Here is a 23160-nt window from a genome sequence, read left to right on the forward strand (position 1 = left end):
CAAATCAGTAGAAAACTCGAGAAATTCAAAATGGATTTCAACATTATGTTTTTTGACGTTAGATCCGAGTTCAGTGCACATCCAAACTCCCTAATCCCAATTTTGAACTAAATCGGCAGAGAACTGGAGAAATCCAAGATGGATGCTGAAATTATGCATTTTGACATTAGATCCGAGTTCAGTGCACATCCAAACACCCTAATCCCGATTTTGAACTAAATCGGTAGAGAACTGGAGAAATTCATGATTGATGCCGAAATAATGCATTCTGAAATTAGATCCGAGTTCAAGCCACCACCCGACTCCGTTGTACCGACTTCGAAAGAAGTCGGTAAAAAATTGTAGAAAACGTGTCCATCGGAATGACGTATTTTGACAAACCTTATTCTTCTTTTCCTCCAGTGGAGCGGTCTTTTTCTTTAGGCGCTGTACACGCTAGCCCCTTTATTATTTCCCATTTCGTATTGGTACCTGAAAATGGTAAAAAAAAAAGTTGAGACCGTAAAACAAGTTTCAAATTATATATTACAAAATAAATAATATTTAATTTCCACTTACCCCTTGGCTATAGCACCAATCTCCTCTGGATTCCTATTAGAAATTTTAAAGTTGGCCGAGGACTGGAGAATAAACAAAATAAGCGTGCTCTCACTTCCGAATTCACCTCGAGACTGACAGTGACTAGCGGTGTTCGGTCAAGCTATGGACAATGATTTCATCCATAGGATTTTGTATGACGGAAAATAATTGAAATATTCGGGAAGTTTAATTGAATCACAACAAAAATCCATATATGTTAAAGTGTTTTTTATTTATTTAAAATGACCTGTATCATATTTACTTTGAGATGACCGATGGATTTAAAAAAAAAATCTCTCTGATAGGAGCTAGCTAGGAGCTCTGCTTCCAGCGAAGGCATTTTTAAAGTTTTACGTAAAGTTGCAATGTGTATTTCATATAGAATAAAAAAGTTTACGATAAAAAAATTTAATTCACTGGTAACATAAGACATTTTTCTAACTACCCCTATAGAATTTTTAGATAAATTATTTGTGGTATTCCTTTTACTAGGTAAATACAAAGTGATGTTTAGCGCTATTTATGATACTTCCCCCTTAAATACCATAAAATAACACTTAACTTGCATCCCTATGGTTCAAAGGTCAAACGTCAGCCGGTCAGCCGGTCAGTCCGCGAAGTTCTCGGGTTTCTTCGGTTACATTCGTCAATGTTCGGAGGTCACGTGATATCATAACGCGTGTTCGACGCACACACTTTGTCTTAATTTTGCAAAGAAAGACCAAATTTTGTATATGTCACCGTCATAGGGTCTGTACCGGCTAAGATTCTTTTGTATGAAGAGTTTGGCGCGGATTTCAACTCGCACAAACTTGGAATAGGTATCGTATTTTTCGGTGGCGCGGGTTTTGAAGGCGAAATTTTAATAGCGTGCTATCTATAATGTGCTTATATTATTATAAAACAAGTTTGTTTTATTTTCTCATCTTTTTAATGGGGGTTCGCCGCACAAACGCACTTTAGAGAAAACCGCCACTGTATGCAACTTTTTTTTATTCCTTTGAAATCCTCAGTTTTATGATACCAATCTGCCGACAAGTTGTGTTCTACAAGAATCGCTGTCGTATATATTTTGTTTAGAATACAAGTGCTCTAAATAAATAGGCATCTTAGAGTATTTAATATTGATTATTAAATTTTAACCCTTAAGTTCTACAACGCTGGCCTTTTGTACGCAATCTGGCAATCATGCAATGCTTTTTGGCACACTGCATGTGTTTTAGTGAAACATCATGGATCAACTATGTAATTTCCTTTTATGGGATAGTCGCTGATTGATCACATATTCAATGGTTAAGAGGAAACCCGGGCGCTGAGAAATTTGAACAATAGGTATTTTAAAAATCACTTGTTATTTCACTCTGCTCAGCGAGCGCGCTATCGATGTGTAGGTACCCACCCAACTAAGAGTGTGTGTGTGCATGTTACGCTCGACTCCCGCCTCTCCCGCATCCCGCCTCCTCCGCCTCCCGCATCTCCCGTCTTCCTTCCTTCGTCATGTATCTGGTGTTTTGTTATCTGGTTATCTTTCCAACTTATTTCTCCGTTACTGATTTTGTCTCGGCGTATAATCTCGGCGAAATGGATTTTGATAGGATTTTCACTATCATTTAAAGATTTTCTTCCGAAAGGTTTACACACGTAATTTATAAATATATATTATATTTATAAAAAGTAGAGGAAAGTCATTGTGTAATCAAGTGATTTAAAATGTATTTTCGGGCGCTTAAATTGCTAACGCTGGCTAAACCTTGTGAGATACATCAAAATAATGTACTACTAATTAATTGTATTGCTCTTACTTACTTGACCAGTCAGTGGCTGAGTGGGCATCGCGTTTGGGTCCCACCCGGGCGTCCCATGTTCGATTCCTCGGCTGGCTAAGTTCTCCATCACAACACAAGCAATACCTTCCGCTTAGTGTGCTGGTAGTAGGAGTTTTTCAAATGTTAGGTTATTCGTAACCAGGGAATGTTTGTCTTTCTTTTAAAAATTTAAAAAAAAATCTTACTACCCATATAGGTACACCTACTAAAATATGTAGGTGCGTACATTTGAACTGCCTCCGTGGTTGAAGGGTAAGGCTCTTGGCTACGAATCCGCAGGTCGCGGCGTGCCCAAGTAAATTTTATTAAATTAATTTGTGTCGTTTTGCTAAATTAATCCATTAAAAATAATATAAAATACTTGTTTGGACAGATAGTTATCTTTTTTGTTTATCAAAACTTAACTAAACCATTCAAGTTGTTTGAGACAGGGAAAAGTATTAAAATAAAATATTTATTTATTTTTTAGTAAAATTCCTGAAATCAACAGGTTTTTTTAATAGAGCCAACGCCAATGCCATTCGTTAAAATTTTGAAAATGACATGAAAGCCATAACACCCTTGCCAATCACCACACTGCAAATCGGATGGTGTGGAGGAAACCTCCATTTTTTTCCACTCTACCTCCAGACATGTCGGGGTTCTGAAAATCGGATCATGAGTAAAAATGAACTAGTATTTAAATATCCATGTAACTCGAAAATAATAGAAAATGTCATGACTAAACGGCGCAACTTTTCCTACTGTGTTTTGTTATAACAGATCACCACGCAAATGGCATCTTTTTAAAAATATATATTTAAAAAAAAATTCTTTATTCATTGTAAGTTGAGGATTTTTTTGACTTTCATGCTAGGTACATGTCCGTGTTACGACCAAATTCTGTATCGGGTTGCTACAGGGTTTTGTTATAATACTCGTCCAAATAAGTTGCGTCTCAACTTGAGCGCGCACATACAATAGTCAGGTGGCTTCTTGCTGTTAACTCATCTTCAGTCGCGTCGCGACTTGAGCGTGCGTTTAGACTGGTCTCCCGATCCGGCCTGCCACGCAACTGGCGGACCGATGCATATATCGCCAAGACCCGGACAATCCTCACCCGGGCACCCCTGCTCAAGTCACCAAACGTAGCGAACCACTTGGGGTGACCTATGACAGAGGTTATCCAATAAATGGTTCCCGGGGCGGCGGTACCCATAACCACCTCCCAAATTGAAAATTATTATAGTACTTGACGTATACAAATTGAATTTGGTCCAATTTTAGTAAGATCGGCAAGTATGGTATACTCGAAATAAGTCACTAAACCAAAAAAAACTAATAAAATATATCAATAACTCGGGAAAAGACAACACTAGTGCACCGACACAATTCGATATACTACGCTACATCACTTTGCTGTATATTTATTTGTCAAAATAGAAGTTAAATAAATAAAATAACAATATACATTATAGGTTATTGAAGAATTATAATATTATGCTAGTTACCCAAAAGTTATTTAAAAAAAAATTATCCATTTGAGTGTTTTGTATCCATATTGGCAATACGGAACGAAATCACCTCGGAGTCGGTCTGGCCGTAACGGATGTTTTTTTAGAGATATTATTTTACGTAAACATATGAAATTAAAGTAAGAATATCGGAATACTTCACCAAACAAACACAAAAGTGACCAAACGGAAAAAATAATAAAAAAACATTGATTACTCGGGACAACACAACACTAGAATATCGAATATCGATTTATGACTGCGTGACATCACTTCGCACAAATACATACGTATTTATCTAAACCCTGTCCCCCCGACCGTTACCTCCCGAATACTGAGCGAAAGGGACACATGCAGCTCGGGCTACAAATACCTAAATGAAATCTTCAAAATCGAGGTTTTGTATTCCCCATTTTTCTCCTCCAAAAGTAAACCGATTTTCAATTTTTTTTTTACCAACTACATAAGAAGAAACTATTCTATGTCGGACCGTTTTGCTTTTTTTCAAAATATATTGTCTAGTTTGTAGACTGGACGTCTTTTGATTGCGTTTAAATCAGGCAATTTTATTGATTTTTGGAAGGTCATAACTTCTATAAGAAGCAATTTATCAAAAAAAACAAAACGTACCGACACGCAAGTCGCCGATATCTATTTTATGTTAAAAAAATATTTGCTCTAGGGTTAAAATCTAGAAAGATAAATGGGGACTACGTTTGTATGGAAAAATCAACGCCCGGTTACGTCTTAACTGTATCCACAGTTATCAAAAAACATTGACAAATAATTTGTGTTCTTTCAAACAAAGCATTCATCAACTGTAAAAAAATAACATTAAATTATAATTGCAGAATTCATACATTGGGAAATCTGAATCGTTCCAAGAACCACCCTGATTCCAAGGCCATACTGTATGAAATGAAGGCTTATTCGAAGAGGAAGGTGATTGACTTCATATCCATCCTGAACGGGTTCCTGTCCGCAGTCACTCTGATGAGCAGGTTCAAGGACACGGATTCAGCCCTGCTGAAGAGAATTACTCACTTCGCTCCGGAGGGACAGTTCCCGGACTACTCTGAAGTTCTGAACTTTTTCAAGGTGAATATTATATAAGCAGTTTTTCAAAAAAAAATTCTTATTCAGCCAAAAAGTTGAAAATACCATTTTATTTTTTATAGGGCGGAGATGTTTTACATATGGTTTCCGTGAGCACTCAGGCCATAGGCCCATTGTGCTATCTCTCATTTTACCTCATTCCTTTAACAGTAACCCGGTCCCGTTTATAAAGTTCACCAGGGTTGTCATTGGGTATGAGGCTATGTCTTCTGGTTCCACAATGTGTCTTCCCATGTCTCATCTCTCCTCTCCAATCCCCCTTGGTTCCCTGAAAGCCCCACGAGGGAAGAGTTCACTACCCTTGGTCCCCTGAAGGCCCCACATTGGAAGAGTTCACGGAGGTGACTTCAGCTCAGCTCAGGGAGTTCTTCTAAATTCGCCGGCAGGACGTACGTGTTTTTCGCCGCGCGCCGTAATTTAAATTTATTAAATAATTTACAAGTTTACAAGTTTATCCTAATGGATATCAACGAGGAAACGAATGCGCTTCGTTTGCTAACGATGGCCATCGAAGTTCTCTCGGTTAAAGTGGACAATTTAACTAGTGAGTTGAATGTTGTTAAAAATATTCTAACAACGTCACCAGTAATTGTCGGTAGTTTGTACAATAGTGAAACTGCGGTTGCAGGTACATGTGTGCACAAGATTCCCGTTCTCGCTACAGGCGACACACTCGGCCCGCCCGCGCCCCTCGTCACCGCCACCTCACCGCCCCCGCTCGCTACTACCGCAGACAATACAACTGCAACTGCCGGGGCCGGTCCCTCCGTTCCCCCCGCACGTCGCCCGGTCTACTATGCCGACTCGTACCTCAGATGACGCTACAAGTTTGGCCGTCGGAAAAATATTAACCCGCTCGCAGACCTCAAAAGCCTCCCAAAGAGGGAAAAAAACGAGTAACGCTTCAGACAAAGGACAATCTTCTTCCGCTTATGCTTCATCCTGAAGGCTGAAAGCTGAAGGAGAAAATTTACATAACATTCTTTTCAACATAAGTCAAGAAATACGCACAACCACCACTAAAAATGATATCGAGAGAACCTTTAGAGCTCCTGGTAGGCCAACCCCAACAAAAATCCGGCCTATAATTGTACGATTCAAAAACATTCACTTAAGAGATGAATTCTTAAGTTGTGTAAAAAGATACAATTTGAACGCCACAACAAAGGAAGACAAACTTAACACGAGCTCCATAGGCCTCTCCGGACCACGTACACCAGTCTATATATCAGAACACTTAACAACAACAAATAAACGCTTACTTTACCTGGCGAAGAAGACGGCTACGGAAAAAAAGCTAGCTTACGTATGGGTGAAAGCGGGACGGGTCTACGTACACCAAACAACAGAATCACGAGCTATCCACATTACCTCGGAAAATATTCTTCTCACACTATGACTCACCAATACAAGCATACACACATTATTTTACTCAAACACCACACACACATCTGTGCGTTCCCAAATCTTATCATTGTGGGTATACTTAAATAACTTTAAAAATGAAAATATAAATGATTAAAGTATCTTTTGATATCCCCGAAGAAACCATACTCACATGTAACAAAAATGTGATTGATAATCCCGAAGACATGAATAAATATTGTTGGGAATCGTACGGTCTGAAAATTATTCACCAAAACATTAGAAGTATTACCAACATTGATGATTTTCTCGTATTTCTTGACCAACTTAATTTCACATTCGATTTGCTAGTTCTAACTGAGTGCTGGATTAATAAATACTTCACTGCCAAAAACATACAAAATTATACTGAGTACCACACAACCAGTATAATAATTAAAGCTAGTGGTATAGTAATCTATGTCAGGGACGGTATACAGACGCAAGTTGATGAACTCATCTTAACACAAGCAAATTGTCTAAAAATTGTGCTTAACAAAAACCTATGCATTTTTACAATCTATAGATCACCATCATTTCACAACATCGATTCATTTTTAAATTCACTCCACTCTATCATTAACAACACAGAAAACCCAAAACACCAAATAATCATTGGAGACTTGAATATTAATACTATTCTTGACAATCATCGCCAATCCGATGATTATTTATGTTTTCTCACTGAAAACGCTTTTACTCCGATAATTGACACCCCCACTCGAGTACAAGGTGCAAGTAAATCATGCTTGGATCACATCAACGTTAAAAACATTGATTTCGCAGACTCATTTGTTATACACACAACAATTTCAGATCATTATACCACAGCACTCGGCCTAAGAAATAAACCTTCCTCTCCTCCTAAAAACAAATATATTTCTAAAATAAATTATCACGCACTAATTGAGGAGCTGACAACAGAAAAGTGGCAAAACGTAATAAACCAGACTGACACTGAGCAAGCAATGCAGCAATTTATCACTAAATTACAATACTACATATCTAATCACACTACTAACAAAGTTATACCGAACAAACAATTTAAACTCATGCCATGGATCACCCCTGGCCTAGTCAAATCCATCCACAGACGTAATCAAATACATAAAAATTCTAAAAGACAACCAGATAATATTCTAGTTCAAGAACAATATAAGAAATATAGAAACATATGTAAAAGACTAATTATTTCCACTAAAGAAAATTTCTACAAAAAACATATATACGAAAACACCATAACTCCAAAACGTTTCTGGGAAATATTTCGTCAAATTACCAAAACAAAAAACAGCAAATCGTCTTTCATACAATCATTTGATATGAAAAACACAAGTACTACTAACCCCAAATTGATGGCTAATTTTGCTAATCAATATTTCACTTCAGTAGGAGCCTCTCTCGCAAATAAAATCCTTGAAAAATGTAAGAAAACTGAATCTGAACTAGCCAACATACCTTCAACTGATCTTAATCTTAAAACAGACGAGACTCAAACAACGATTAATGAAGTCATGAAAATGATAGATGAGCTGAAGCCATCGAATGCTTGTGGGCCAGACAAAATTTCCTCAAATCTGCTGAAAGTATTGAAACCACTTATAGCGAGTCCCATTGCATACATTTGTAATCTTAGTTTCAAGACAGGCACATTCCCAAACCACTTAAAACAATCAGTTGTTATATTGATTTATAAAAATGGAAACAAATCGGATATACATAATTATCGGCCAATATCTCTACTCAACTCATTCTCAAAAATTATTGAGAAAATCGTAAAAAATCGTCTCACCCTCTATCTTGAAAGACATAAAATCTTATCTAATAACCAGTTCGGCTTTCGACCAGGTCTAGGAACAGAAAATGCTATTGCTAAGCTGGCGGATATTATTTCCAATAATATTGACCGGGGTAATAAATCCATCGCTCTCTTTTTAAATCTTGCCAAAGCTTTTGATACCATCTCGCATAAAATACTTCTAAAAAAACTAAAGGCTATAGGTGTTCAGGGACTGCTATACAAATGGATGGATAGTTACTTAACTAACAGATACCAAAAAGTTAAAATTAATGATACTGTTAGCGATCCAGCCCTTGTAGAATTTGGTGTACCCCAAGGGAGTACCTTAGGACCTATTTTGTTCAGTATTTATATCAATGATCTGTGTAACAGCAATTTTTCCAATCATATTATAACATTTGCAGATGATACTGTCCTAATATTTGAAGGAAAAACATGGAATGATCTACACTGCAAAGCAGAAAGTGGAATAAAACAGCTAAAACTTTGGTTAGACTATAATCTGCTGACACTCAATTCGGAAAAAACTAAATTTATACGATTTAGTGCGACAGAAGCGGGCCAACCCGAGGAAGCACATAATATTTTTATACATAAATGCATTGACTCCACTAACTGTAATTGCTATAAATTGGAATGCGTAGACAGTATAAAATACCTTGGTGTTATATTAGACAAATATCTTAGATGGGACGGACAAATAGATCTAGTTTATTTATTTATTTATTTATTTATTTATCAAAAGAAAGTACATATTACATATTGGATGCTTTGCCTGTCCAACTAGGAAAGTTTCTTAGTTGCCACAAAGGTTAGAAAGCTTACGTACATGTTTATGACAATCAGAAATATCTTACGTAAAAAAGAATTGAAACTCATCTATGATGCTATGTGTGGGTCACTTCTAGACTATGCATCCTTAGGTTGGGGTGGGTGTGCAAAAACTGTTTTGGACAAATTAGCAAAAGCTCAAAAATCACTACTAAGGGTAATCCTCAAAAAACCATTTAGATATCATAGCGATGCACTATTTGAAGAATTCCGAGTTCTGGATGTTAGACAACTATACATGAGAAAATTAATTTTAAACACCCATCAAAAACGCCACCTCTATCCATCTATTAACCACTCTCACGACACCCGCCACTCACGGAGAAATCCAATTGTACCACTCACAACTAAAACATCTCTCGCTCAAAGACACTTCTCATTCTTAGGTCCAAAACTATACAACTTCATGCCTGATGCTTGGAAAAAGGAAAATACAGCTATTCTTCATAAATTGACCACTAATTGGTTTCATCAATTAGGTAGAAAGGAGAGTGAACTTTTACTATACAAAAAATGAAATCAAACACAAACCAAAAACAACAACAAAAACTCCAACAAAACAGTAAAAGATACCTTTATGTTATAATCCTTATCATTATATGTATATATGTACCTACCTAATACTTTTAAATTAGAATGCTACCCAAGCAGCAGTTAATCTTATGTTTAATGTAATATTTTATTTTATGGTATTCCTTCTCTTTGTTATTCATATTTATACAAACATGTTAGTAGGCTTAGGCACCAGTTAAAAGTACAAATACCTATTATTTCATTATTATTTTAAGGGGACGGTATCAAATCTCGACTTCAGTACAGTTAGGTATTATTGCTACTTGTAAATGAATCGGTCGGCCGCTAGAACAGCTGCGGTTTCAAAACCAACACCTGCGTCTTTTGAGTAGATAGGGGGATGATTGACACAGTTTTGATAAAATACGAAATAAAAATACACGTGCTTTATAAAATTTATATTTATTTACTAAATAATGGATACAACTTGACAGAATAAAAATCATACTAGCAAAATAATGGATATACAGTCACATCTTTTACGCCCTGGACCTTTTTTGACGTCTCAGTTTTTTACTCAAAGTCACATAGAATCTAATCGTGTTTTGACTTGGAAAAGATTTTTGGTTCATAAATTTGATTGTATGGTTTGTGTAATGACAATAACTGTTTTTTTTAAATATAATATTACCAGAAAGCAATGGGTGTGAAAAAAGGGAAAACGTAAAATTAAGTTACGACAAATATTTTTTGATTATATATTTAGTGCGATAGAAATGGAAAAAAGTTTATTTGTAAATCATGAATGTAATTTGAAAATTTATTTCAATGTTTTTTTCGTACTCGGGAAAGAATATATTTTACAATATTAACTTAGATATACAAAAAAGTAGAATGAAGTACATAAACTAAGAAAAAAACACAGTCTAAGATAGATATAAAGAAGTTGATAAAAATTGATATAAAATTATCTAAATGTCTTGGTTAAAAATACTTTTTTCATGTTTTTAGCATAATATCCTCGAAAAGTGCTAAAACTTTGGCTTTCTTTGTGGTTAAGGCTATTAAAAAAGTTTTTTGTACATTGTATAAAATACACTATAATTCTTACTATGCATGTTACCGGTAATATATTATTTTATATTTATTTTCTCTCTCTCTCTCTCATATATATATTTATATATATTTTTTAATAATTTATTTATAATACTACTACCCGGAATTAGCCATCAACGAAATTCAGTGCATTTATCAATGGATCTGATAGACATTGTTCCCAATCTTAGCGACAGTTTGAAAGGAATCGGTAGAATCGTTGAAAGCACCTTCACACTAGTCTCGCAAAGTCCATCTCCAAACTCCGTAATCCAGATTTTGCACCAAATCGGCAGAAAACTCAAGAAATTCAAGCTGGATGCTGAAGTTATGACGTTAGATCCGAGTTCAATGCACATCCAAACTCCCTAATCCCGATTTTGAACTAAATCGGCAGAGAACTGAAGAAATCCAAGATGGATGCTGAAATTATGCATTTTGACATTAGATCCGAGTTCAGTGCACATCCAAACTCCCTAATCCCGATTTTGAACTAAATCGGTAGAGAACTGAAGAAATCCAAGATGGATGCTGAAATTATGCATTTTGACATTAGATCCGAGTTCAATGCACATCTAAACTCCCTAATCCCGATTTTGAACTAAATCGGTAGAGAACTGAAGAAATCCAAGATGGATGCTGAAATTATGCATTTTGACATTAGATCCGAGTTCAATGCACATCTAAACTCCCTAATCCCGATTTTGAACTAAATCGGTAGAGAACTGAAGAAATCCAAGATGGATGCTGAAATAATGCATTTTGAAATTAGATCTGAGTTCAAACCACCACCTACTCCGTTTTACACGTAAAAATTTGTAGAAAATGTGTCCATCGGAATGATGTATTTTGACAAACCTTATTCTTCTTTTCCTCCAGTGGAGCGGTCTTTTTCTTTAGGCGCTGTACACGCTAGCCCCTTTATTATTTCCCATTTCGTATTGGTACCTGAAAATGGTAAAAAAAAAAGTTGAGACCGTAAAACAAGTTTCAAATTATATATTACAAAATAAATAATATTTAATTTCCACTTACCCCTTGGCTATAGCACCAATCTCCTCTGGATTCCTATTAGAAATTTTAAAGTTGGCCGAGGACTGGAGAAAAAACAAAATAAGCGTGCTCTCACTTCCGAATTCACCTCGAGACTGACAGTGACTAGCGGTGTTCGGTCAAGCTATGGACAATGATTTCATCCATAGGATTTTGTATGACGGAAAATAATTGAAATATTCGGGAAGTTTAATTGAATCACAACAAAAATCCATATATGTTAAAGTGTTTTTTATTTATTTAAAATGACCTGTATCATATTTACTTTGAGATGACCGATGGATTTAAAAAAAAAAATCTCTCTGATAGGAGCTATTCTGCTTCCAGCGAAGGCATTTTTGAAGTTTTACGTAAAGTTGCAATGTGTATTTCATACAGAATAAAAAAGTTTACGATAAAAAAATTTAATTCACTGGTAACATAAGACATTTTTCTAACTACCCCTATAGAATTTTTAGATAAATTATTTGTGGTATTCCTTTTACTAGGTAAATACAAAGTGATGTTTAGCGCTATTTATGATACTTCCCCCTTAATACTATACTTATCAAACAACTTATCAAAATGTTAATACTCATCCTAATTTGACTGTCCTAAAACGGAAATCCTCCTAGTTGGGCAGTCAAAACATTTCTTAAATAATGTATATAAATGTATAATCTTTTACTAAATAAAAAATAAAAAAATCCCGAAGTACTCCTGATGTGACACCCGTTGCGTCTACCTCCACAGCGCCTACCTCCGCGCCATCTGATAGTGATGCGCTGCCACCGGCCGGCGGAACTGATGTGGATGCACCGCCCCCGCCCGATGGAGCTAATGCAGATGCACCACCCTCCAACTGATGCACCAAACTCCAGGAAGTCAACCTTGGACTTTGATTAATCGTAATCGTAAACGGCATCCCATCACCGTACGAGGTAGTCAAAAGGACCAGGAGGAAGTGAAATACTTCCATCTTTACCCCTTGCATCCAGACACTACCCTAGATGACTTAACATCGCACCTCAAAACAATAAGTAAATCTGTCAGTATCTCCTCGTTTAAGATAATAAGAATCAAAACGAGGGGAGAATATGCATCATTTAAAATCGGTGTACCCGGGTCAGCGGTGGCAGAATTATTGCAGTCTAAGCATTGGCCTAAGCATTCATTCTTAAAAGAATGGGTCAATAAGGTAATTACACCACGGCTACCAAATATTAAACCTAGTTGACAGTACAATAGTTTTCATTTCTTTTACCAAAACGTTAGGGGACTGAAAACTAAATGTTCTCTATTTTACTCTAACGTTTTAGTAAACAATTACAATGTAATAGGGCTCACTGAGACTTGGCCGAACTCCAGTGTGTGCAACCAGGAGTTATTCGATGACAGTTTTCAAGTGTTCAGAAAAGACAGAGATAGTGGTAGTGGCCACAGACAAGGCGGAGGCTGCCTTTTGGCTGTCAAAACTAAGTTTAAGGCCGAACACATGCCTGATCTGGAAGCTGACATCGAAGACTTGTGGTTAAAAATTACAATCGATTTGTTTGTTACTTTTATATGTGTAATATATTTTCCACCGGCATCAACTCTGGAAACATATCAACTATTCTTCGATAAGTTTCACGAAAACGTGGATCTTCTCGGAAGAAGGAATATTATTGTCTTGGGAGATTTCAACATCCATTCAGCGCGTAGCGGCAAGGATGTTGAAAATGACCTCAATTTTTTATGCGAAGTGTTTGGGCTCACCCAGAATAATGGTATTCCCAATTCTGAGTTGAGGATGTTGGATCTCGTTTTGTGTAACATTGAATTAAATGTCATACATAGCGATTCTCCCCTCGTATATGAGGACAAATATCACTCCGCATTAGAGTTCCGGTATTCTTGTAAAAAGCCTCCGAAGACTACCAAATTACCTAAAACTACAGACGGCACTTTGCGGGGATGGATCTTTGGTAGGGGTGATTTTGTCAAACTTTATCGGATGATGAGCCAATTGGATTGGCATGAACTTTCTAAATTCGATACCGTTAATGAGGCGCTACACCATTTTTATTCATGTATATATAATGTATTTGACGCATGCTTCCCTAGGAAACCTCCCAACAGAGGTGGACGTAGATATCCGAAGTGGTTCACTGGAGATACCATCAGAAGCATTGAGATAAAACATGCTCACCATAAAAAATGGAAAGCTACTGGTGACCAAAATGAGTATGAAATGTTCAGTAACCTCAGAGCAGTTGTTAGAAGAAATGTTCATATAGCATTCCGAACGTATGTCGACTCAATAGAGAGTGATATCAAGCATGATCCCAAGGCATTTTGGGACTACGTAAAATCACTGCGTAAGGATGGTGGTATAACAGACATCATGATGCATGGTGATCGGGAAGTTAGAGGAGCGGATGTAGCCAATGCATTTGCAACTCATTTCCAATCAGTGTACAGCAATGAGCCTCCATTACTAAATCCCATTTCTGCTTCCAAGATGAATGTGAAGGGATCCCAAAACATTGATATAAGGCATATAGACGAATCAGATGTTAAATCTTCAAAATAACATGAAACATACACATTCACTAGGGCCTGACTTTCTTCCAGTATTTTTTTTAAAAGGATGTGTTGAATTTTTAAAAATGCCACTAAGTTTTATATTCAACCTATCTTTAAATACTGGTATATTTCCTGATTCCTGGAAAGTATCAAAAATTTGTCCTATTTTCAAAAGTGGATCAAAGACATCTGTCGAAAATTTCAGGCCAGTGGCAATACTTTCCGCCCCGGCTAAGTTATTCGAATCGATAATTCATAAACATGTGCTGTTTCAAGTAGAGCCTTTCTTAATATCGGAACAGCATGGGTTTAGAAAAGGTCGATCAACAGATACTAACCTACTGGTACTCACAGATTATGTTTCCAAATCTTTAGATAAGGGCTACCAAGTAGATTGCTCATATAATGATTTCTCGAATGCATTTGATACCGTAAACCATGACATATTATTAAATAAATTGTCAACTATAGGTTTTTCTTTACGGTTTCTCATATTCTTTGCAAGCTATTTTACTGGAAGAAAGCAATTTGTATCTCATGGAATATTCTTGTCAAATTATTAGTCTCTATGTTCCTGATGGTTATCTCCGTCACCGACAGCATAGACTGTTTTATCTCCCGGCCTGCAGGACTAACTTGCCAATGGTCATGCCGGTGGGGAGAGCAGTCTTGCTGTTGAACAGAATTAATTCGGATATCTACATATTTAGCATCGGTGAAGCTGCCTTTAAAAGGCAAGCTCTATTGATGCTGGTATAGTTTATACACCGCCTACTTATTATGTAATACCATTCTACAAATGTACTTAAAAACGAAATAAAATGTAATTTTGTAATGTTTTTAAAGGAATAAACAAATTGAATTGAATTGAATTGAAAAAAAGCTATCCTCTCCTCCTTGGTCCTCCGAAGGCCCCACAACGGAAGAGTTCACGAAGGTGGTCTCAGCTCTCCTCTTCACTCCTCCTTGGTTCCCTGAAGGCTCCACGAGGAGAGAGGGCCTCATCTCTCATCTCCACTCCTTGTAGGTTCCCTGAAGGCCACACAATGGAAGATTTTACTCCCGCTTGTTTCCCTTGGGTTCGTCACACTCCCTATATGCTCTTGGAAATACCATAGTAAAAAGCTAAAATTTGTTGGGAAGGGTCGCCAACAAAAAAAGCACTGTTCATTCAAAATTAAAAATTCTTGGTGGAATTTCATCTTCATGGGAATAATGAAACCAATTTTTTTTTAAATTTATTCCGGCTGAAGAACCTTTCAATATACAAATTTTTTTCTAAAACTTCATTATGTAAAGTGATTTCTTCCAAAGTTAAAAGAAGTCCCACTGGCTCAGAGCAGTTGTGAATATTGTGCGTTATAAAAAAAAATTTAAATGAAGATATTACTTATGAAATTTTTTCCAATCTTCAGGTGTCCCAATGAGTAATTGATTAAGAGCCGGTATTTCAGTATACTCTGTAATGTTATCTGTCAGCTTATCTTATCAGGGTTCCTACCAGAGAACAATTTGACAAACGTAAAAAAAAATCATCCCTTAGATTTATTAATACATATTAAGTATATTATTTAATTAATTGATTTCAAATAAACACGTGTTGCTTCAGGGTGCATTTGATCACAACTTGGCTCAGAAAGAAGGCACCATTCTCCCCGAGAAAGGAGTAGACACCGAGTATGATACGGCCATGGAAACCATTGAGGAAATCAAATCTGATCTTGAGGACTATCTGAATTCGCAGGGAAAGCATTTCAATTGCAAGGTACAAGATCTCATTATATTTAGTTGATACACTACACCAGGGTTCCCAACCTTTTTGTACTCAAAAGCACATTCTAAAATATCGGTAGGGTGGCGGGGAATGCTATTTGCACATCACTCCTTGTACACGCCGAAAACCTGAAGTGAGTCGATGATCGCCGAACCGATCGGGACGGTACGAGCACGTGACTACTGTCAGTTTGGCTTTCGGGGCCATGCTTATTGCTTTCACTGACAGACAGAGCTGACAGAGTCATGTGCCATGTGTTTTGGCGCCTTCGGCGTTCATCGGCTCAGTTCGTGGTGTTCGTTCACTTCGGGTTTTCTGCGTGTACAAGGAATGATGTGCAAATAGAACTCTCCGTTCCAGGCTAGCGTGAAGAGTGCAGTCTGGCTAAAAAATTAAAACTCTAACAAACAAATAAAAAATAATTCACATTTTTAATTAATTTTTTATGAAAAAATTATTTCACTTTCGAATAGTGGCGGGCACATACGAATCATTCCATCGAATCAATGTTCAGAAATCATTTGTCATTGCTATATTCACCTAAACCCATTCTTTTATCATGTACTATAAAAATACCATCAAATTTACCATCTCTTTTATACGTCTTTTATACGTCTGACTGAGTTAGACAAGCTGCAATGAGAATTTGTGTACAGCAGGCGACTACCTAATATGTAGCTGTATTCCTCTTTTCTAGGTCAATTACTTTGGCTCAGATAAAAAGAGGTTCCAACTGGAGGTTCCAGAATCCAAATGTGGCAAGGCAAACCATGGATATAATTTTGAAGGAACACGGAAAGGATACAAGCGATTCAGCACAGCAGAGTCAAAGGTAAGCACTTTTTATCTTTAGTCTTCTATAATATTATTACTACTTATCTTTAGTCTTTTATAATATTATTACTACCTATCTTTAGTCTTCTATAATATTATTACTACTCATCTTTAGTCTTCTATAATATTATTACTACTCATCTTTAGTCTTCTATAATATTATTACTACCTATCTTTAGTCTTCTTTTATATTATTACATACTACCTATATTTAGTCTACTATAATATTATTACTACTTTTTTTTAGTGTTCTATAATATTATTACTACTTACCTTTAGTTCTCTATAATATTATTACTACTTATCTTTAGTCTTCTATAATATTATTATTACTCATCTTTAGTCTTCTATAATATTATTACTACTTATCTTTAGTCTTCTATAATATTATTACTTCTACAAAGAGCCTGTGGCTCAATCAATATGGTGAATCAAATAGAAAATCAATCAGATACAATGTCAATACAGTGGCGGCACAAACACATGTTAATTATTCTTCAACGAGTGGTGTGCCGATCGTGTTCCGGAGACCTTTTCTTTTTACGACTGAACTTGGTGATTGTGCCCCGGAGACCGTTCATGCTAGAATTTTTTTCAGTGCGACTTTAACTTTTATGCTTTGGAACTGTATAGAGGACAAAATCAGAATCGCTTGCGATAATATCTCAGTAATACTATTTTTTTTCATGAATGTAGCCTCTTCTACAGATTACAAAATAAATTGTCGAAATTTGTTTGCGTAAAAGAGGCGTTGCAAAAATGTAAATATTTGAGTTTTCATAGCAGTATAAAGGTAATTATTTCTTTGAAAATGCTGTTTTGATTATTTTTCGTGTAGAGTATGTATTCAGGTTTATGTAGAAATAATAAAACCAGTTTATGTATATATTCTAAAAATATATTTTTTTTTTGACTGTTGTCTCCCAAATTATTATTATCATTTTTTTTAGATAAAGTTAGCTATTCTGGGGAAACCTTTTACGATATAAACATGAAATAAATTTTAATAATAAGATGCATTATCTGGTAAACAGAAAACAATTATAAAAAAACAAAAATCATAGTTTTTATTCTGATTTTTTAGCAAAACTCTTCAACTTAATTTTACCACGGCTCTGTGTTTTTTCGTCCGTGTGTATTCTGAGGATTTTCGGCTTTGGCTCTCCAAAGGTCAAAGAAATTACTCATTTTGATAAAGATATAGCTTTGGACAATTTTTTTCTTTCTTTTAGTAGATTTCCCGAACTTGGTGTTTGTCCCCGTTGACCCTATTATAGACCGTCACTGGATAAAATACTAGTTGCGATAAATTAGTAAAGATCGTAATATTTTGTCTTAATTTGAATTATTTTATTATTATGTAGGAATTATTGTCGAGAATGATGGCAGCAGAGGACCACAAAACAGCTGTTTTGAAAGATCTGAGTCGCCGCATCTTTGAGAAGTTCAGCCAATCCCATGCGCTCTGGCAGAAGGCTATTTTCTGTCTGTCCACACTGGATGTGATCATTGCCCTGGCCGAGTATACCAGACTGCAGTCTTGCGATATGTGCATTCCTGAGTTGTTACTGGCTACTGATGATGTCAAGGTTTGTTCCATTGGTTTGCTTTTATTATTTTATTTTCATTTTAATAATGATTCTTGAAAATTGAAATACATTTAACATATTTTTGCAAATCGTAAGCTCCAGGAACCGGTGAAACTATTGCATTGTCATTTTGATTTCAATTGTCATTGACGGCCGGCATAGTCCAGTGGTAACGCATTGGACTGCCATTCCGAAGGTCGCGGGTTCGAACCCGGCGTGCGCAAATAAATTTTATTTGATTAATTTGTGTTATTTCACAATTAATTAATTAAAATAATATATAGTATATTTGCGGCACGTTCCAGAGTGGAAGATACTACCAGTATCGCCCTGGTGTAAGACCACCATTCAGAATTAAAACGTTGCTCCAAATGGCTTTAGCCGTGTTTAGTGACTAGATCTGAATAGCCAGGTACTTCCCCACCTTCCTCTTTCCCTTCCCCACTTACCTTCAGCCTCACAACATCCCCCAATTGGGGATGCCATAGTCTCACTGGCTCCAGACGGGAGCAGTTGGGACTCTTGTGAGGTATTCACTATAAAAAAAAATAAAAAAATTGTGGAATGTTGTGAGACTGGAGGAAGGAGAGGATGTGAAGAGAAAGGTTGCAAGTACCTGATTATTCAAATCTAGTCACTAAATATATCCACAGCCATTTCAAACAAAGCTTCGATTCTATCCGCCGCTCTGCCACAATTTCAGTGTTAATTCGGAAACTTCAATAAATTCAAAAAATGTTGATTAACTAATTGTGAGAGGCTGTCCAGCGTAAAACTCGTTCAATGAATTCAAATTTGCTTTGAATTTAAATGTCACTATCAAAATTGGATATTAATTGTAACATTTTAACAGAAAATGATTTTTATTGTCTTTCTTAAAATTTTAATTATATTATCATGTGATTACGGGTCTCTGCTAGTATTATATAATAAACCATACCACAAGACTAAGGAAAAAAAATTGTTCTCTTTGCCTTTTGTATTGGGGATGGCGGAGTAATAGTCATACATAATTAACAGAATGTAATGTCTTTAGTGTTATGTGATAATGAAGACAGACAACCATGCATACTCTATAATGTATCTACAGTTGTCTCACTTTAATGTTGTCTCTCTTCAGTCGCACGTTCTTGACATTAAATTATCTCGTTCCAGCCGTTTATCTCCATATTGGAGGGTCGTCACCCCTGCATGGCTTGCAAGGAGTCTAGCCTGGACGACTACATCCCCAACGACACCCGCCTCGGCAACGGGCAGTGGGCCTCCCTCATCCTCCTCACTGGCCCCAACATGGGCGGCAAGTCCACTCTCATGAGGCAGCTGGGCCTGCTGACCATCATGGCGCAGATTGTAAGTTATAACTCACACTTACCTATAACACCCCTGCATAGCTTGCAATGTGTCTGGCTTGGACGACTACATCCCCAACGACACCCGCCTCGGCTGAGGGTGATGGGCCTCCCTCGTCCATCTGACTGGCCCCAAGGGCGGCAAGTCCACCCTCATGAGGCATCTGATTTTGAAAATAATATATGTTTAGAAAAGTACTATGGTCCAAGTGAATATCATTATCTAGTTAAACGGTAAATAAATAATAATACTATGCAGCGGTGATAAATGTAAATATTAAACTAACCACACGCGGCCTCTCAACACGAACCCATGTAAATACTGATAGCCTTAAAATGTATAACATTGATACCCCCGAATGATCTTCGTGGTGCTTCGTTAGGGTAGCCGAATAACCCCGGATGAGGTTACTTAACTCCGGGTGTTTCTGTATTGTTATTTTGAAATTACACCATAAAGAACTTTCGGAAATACTTTCTCTTTAACAAAATTTTAATTTACCTTCAAAATCATTTCTTGATTCCAGGGTTGCCATATTCCAGCGGCAGAATGTTCCATGACGGTGGTGGACAGGATATTCACCCGACTCGGAGCTCATGACGATATCATGACGGGCCAATCCACCTTCTTCGTGGAGCTAAGCGAGACGGGCGCTATTCTTAAACACGCCACGCCGCATTCACTGGTCTTACTGGATGAACTTGGTGAGAATATTGTAAAGAAGTATTTCAGTATTATTCATTTTCACAGTTAACTCTCCAAGATCTTTTCTTTTTAATTCCTAGTGAAAACTTCATAAACAAAATAAGATAAAATTGTTTTAGTAGCAGTGTCCATTCTTCTTTAGTTGTTGCCTCATTGTCGAAGACTCCCACTCCAATTTCCCTGGTGAACAAGGGTCCTCCACTCCTCATGGTCCTATGCTGCGTGCAGAGACTCTGCCGTTCGGGACGCCTGTGATATTTTATCACTGCTTTTCTTGCCTTCAACTTCGCCAGTGACCATGAGTTTCTCCAGGTCCGAGTTCCCAGTTTGTGGAGCAGCACGTCCAAAATATCTTAGGATACCTTAGGTAGGCAGCGATAAAAAAATTCATCAATTAAATATAATATTTAAATTGATTTGTCCAGGTCGAGGAACGTCCACCTATGACGGTACGGCTATAGCAGCCGCCGTTCTGGATGAGCTTTGCGTCAGGGAGTGCCGAACCATCTTCTCCACGCACTACCATACCCTGGTGGAGGATGTCAAGAACAATTCCGCCGTCTCACTGGCGCATATGGTAAGTGTCTTAGCATTAGATAATAATACGGTGACCGGATAAATCATCACATCTTTAAAAAGTTATATAAAGTCATGGAAAGTGATGAAACAAAAACATTATTAATTGGGTTGAGTAGGTTAGGTTAGGTTAAAAAAATAAATTTTTTTCATCGTTTCTAATGACTTTATATAACTTTGTAAAAGTGTGTTGAATTATCACTGTGTTGAGTTATCATGGAACTAATAATACATACGAGGGATGTGACCAGGTCGAGGAACTTGCACTTGCCGTGCTGGATAAGCTCTGCCTAAGGAGGTGCCGGACCGCCTTCTCCACGCACTTCTACACCCTGAAACCAGTTTAAAACTGCGTGCACTGAAGTGTTATCAACATCATCCACACCCCCTTTGTTGTGCACACCAAGCGCATAACTTTCATTGGCTTTTTTTTTTGGCATTTCGCTGCTTCGATACTCCGAGCGGTTTGGTCGTAGCAAGCAACAGTTGGCAGTGTTGGCTCGCTTCCATGCCTTTCTCTCCCTTTGTTTCTCTTTTCTTCGCTGCTTCGATACTCCGAGCGGTTTGGTCGTAGCAAGCAACAGTTGGCAGTGTTGGCTCGCTTCCATGCCTTTCTCTCCCTTTGTTTCTCTTTTCTTCGCTGCTTCGATATTCCGAGCGGTTTGGTCGTAGCAAGCAACAGTTGGCAGTGTTGGCTCGCTTCCATGCCTTTCTCTCCCTTTGTTTCTCTTTTCTTCGCTGCTTCGATACTCCGAGCGGTTTGGTCGTAGCAAGCAACAGTTGGCAGTGTTGGCTCGCTTCCATGCCTTTCTCTCCCTTTGTTTCTCTTTTCTATGGTCTTAACCTTTATAAGTTTCTTGAGGTGATATTTCACAAAAATGTTGCTATATAATAATTATTAACTATGTACTGTTGGTGTGTAGCAGTGACCAACAACTAGGTCACCAGACCGCCAAATTCAAGCATTCTTGTGATTAGAATTAAATATGTTCGATTCGCTGCTAGTTGAGTCACTCCCAACGAATGCCTTGTCATACAAATCGATTTTGTCACTACTGTTTAAATAGCAATAATATTTGTAAAAAAAAAATAATATTAATATTTGTTTTACTATAAAATGGTTGTTTTTCTTTTCAGTCTTGCATGGTGGAAACCGAAGAGAACCAATCCGATGATGCCGAAAACATTGCGCAAGAAACGGTGACCTTCATGTACAAGCTGTCGTCGGGTGCTTGCCCCAAGTCTTACGGCTTCAACGCAGCCCGCCTGGCTGGCATCAGCAAGGCGATCACACGCCGGGCGCACCAGGTGTCCGCTGAGCTGGAAAGGGAGGCTAACCTGGTGGCCATGTTCAAGAAACTATACAATCATCGCGGCACCGAAGGATTGAAGGACGTTCTGGTGGCTGCCAGGAAGTTTGAGGTTTTATGTTCTTAATTGATTGAAAGCATAATTTTCATACTCCAGTTTGAAAATGATTGCTAAGTAACTCATTAAATGTAAGGATATTTTTTTTCTTACATTCTGTTAATGTTGATCTAATTAATTTGTAGTTTTTTTTATTCATTATTTGTTTCAAATGATTATTTTGCAGGAGGGCAAAATTAAGAAGGAAATCATTATTGAAAATGGGTGATGTTAAGTAAAAGAATTCATATATTGGTTACTCATTTATTTTTTAATATAATGAAAGTGGAAAAAATAACAAAAACATATCTTATTAAAAAAAATTTAATCGAACCTAAGCCTTGAACGTGTCAAAATGAGCTGATTGCTGTAATTGTCTTGTTTTTTTTTCTTTTTACACGGTGAATGGTATTATGTAGAGATGTGAAATGCTTCTCTAATCCTCCTGCCGTTTTTGTCTTTTTTTTTTACATGGTGAATGATATTATCTAGAGATGTGAAATGCTTCTCAAACCCCCCTGCCGCTTGGTGTCTACAAAATTGTGCAAGTGCTTTAATACTTTTCTTTAGATACGAGAAGCAACTCTTCGTATTACATCTCAGGTAATATAAATTCTTCAGGAAAAGAAAAATTATTATTTTTGGTTACATTTACTATCTTTAGGGG

At 37.0% G+C, this 23160-nt stretch overlaps 1 protein-coding gene across 2 annotated transcripts in view; it reads left to right on the plus strand.

Moving 5' to 3' along the window:
* Positions 1 to 22560, plus strand: part of Msh6 (DNA mismatch repair protein Msh6) — a 41933-nt gene extending 19373 nt beyond the window's left edge. For both annotated transcript variants that reach the window (XM_089640303.1, XM_089640304.1), the window contains exons 12-19: positions 4750 to 4996; positions 15868 to 16023; positions 16730 to 16864; positions 18231 to 18455; positions 19611 to 19805; positions 20332 to 20509; positions 20936 to 21087; positions 22224 to 22560. In XM_089640303.1, the coding sequence (XP_089496429.1) occupies positions 4750 to 4996; positions 15868 to 16023; positions 16730 to 16864; positions 18231 to 18455; positions 19611 to 19805; positions 20332 to 20509; positions 20936 to 21087; positions 22224 to 22523 (1588 nt within the window). In that variant the 3' untranslated portion in view covers positions 22524 to 22560. The remainder of the gene's footprint in view (positions 1 to 4749; positions 4997 to 15867; positions 16024 to 16729; positions 16865 to 18230; positions 18456 to 19610; positions 19806 to 20331; positions 20510 to 20935; positions 21088 to 22223) is intronic.
* The last annotated feature ends 600 nt before the right edge of the window (positions 22561 to 23160 follow it).

The sequence above is a fragment of the Hesperophylax consimilis genome, chromosome 15, assembly GCF_061612785.1.
Source record: "Hesperophylax consimilis isolate HC1 chromosome 15, BYU_Hcon_1.0, whole genome shotgun sequence".
NCBI classification, from domain to species: Eukaryota; Metazoa; Arthropoda; class Insecta; order Trichoptera; family Limnephilidae; genus Hesperophylax; species Hesperophylax consimilis.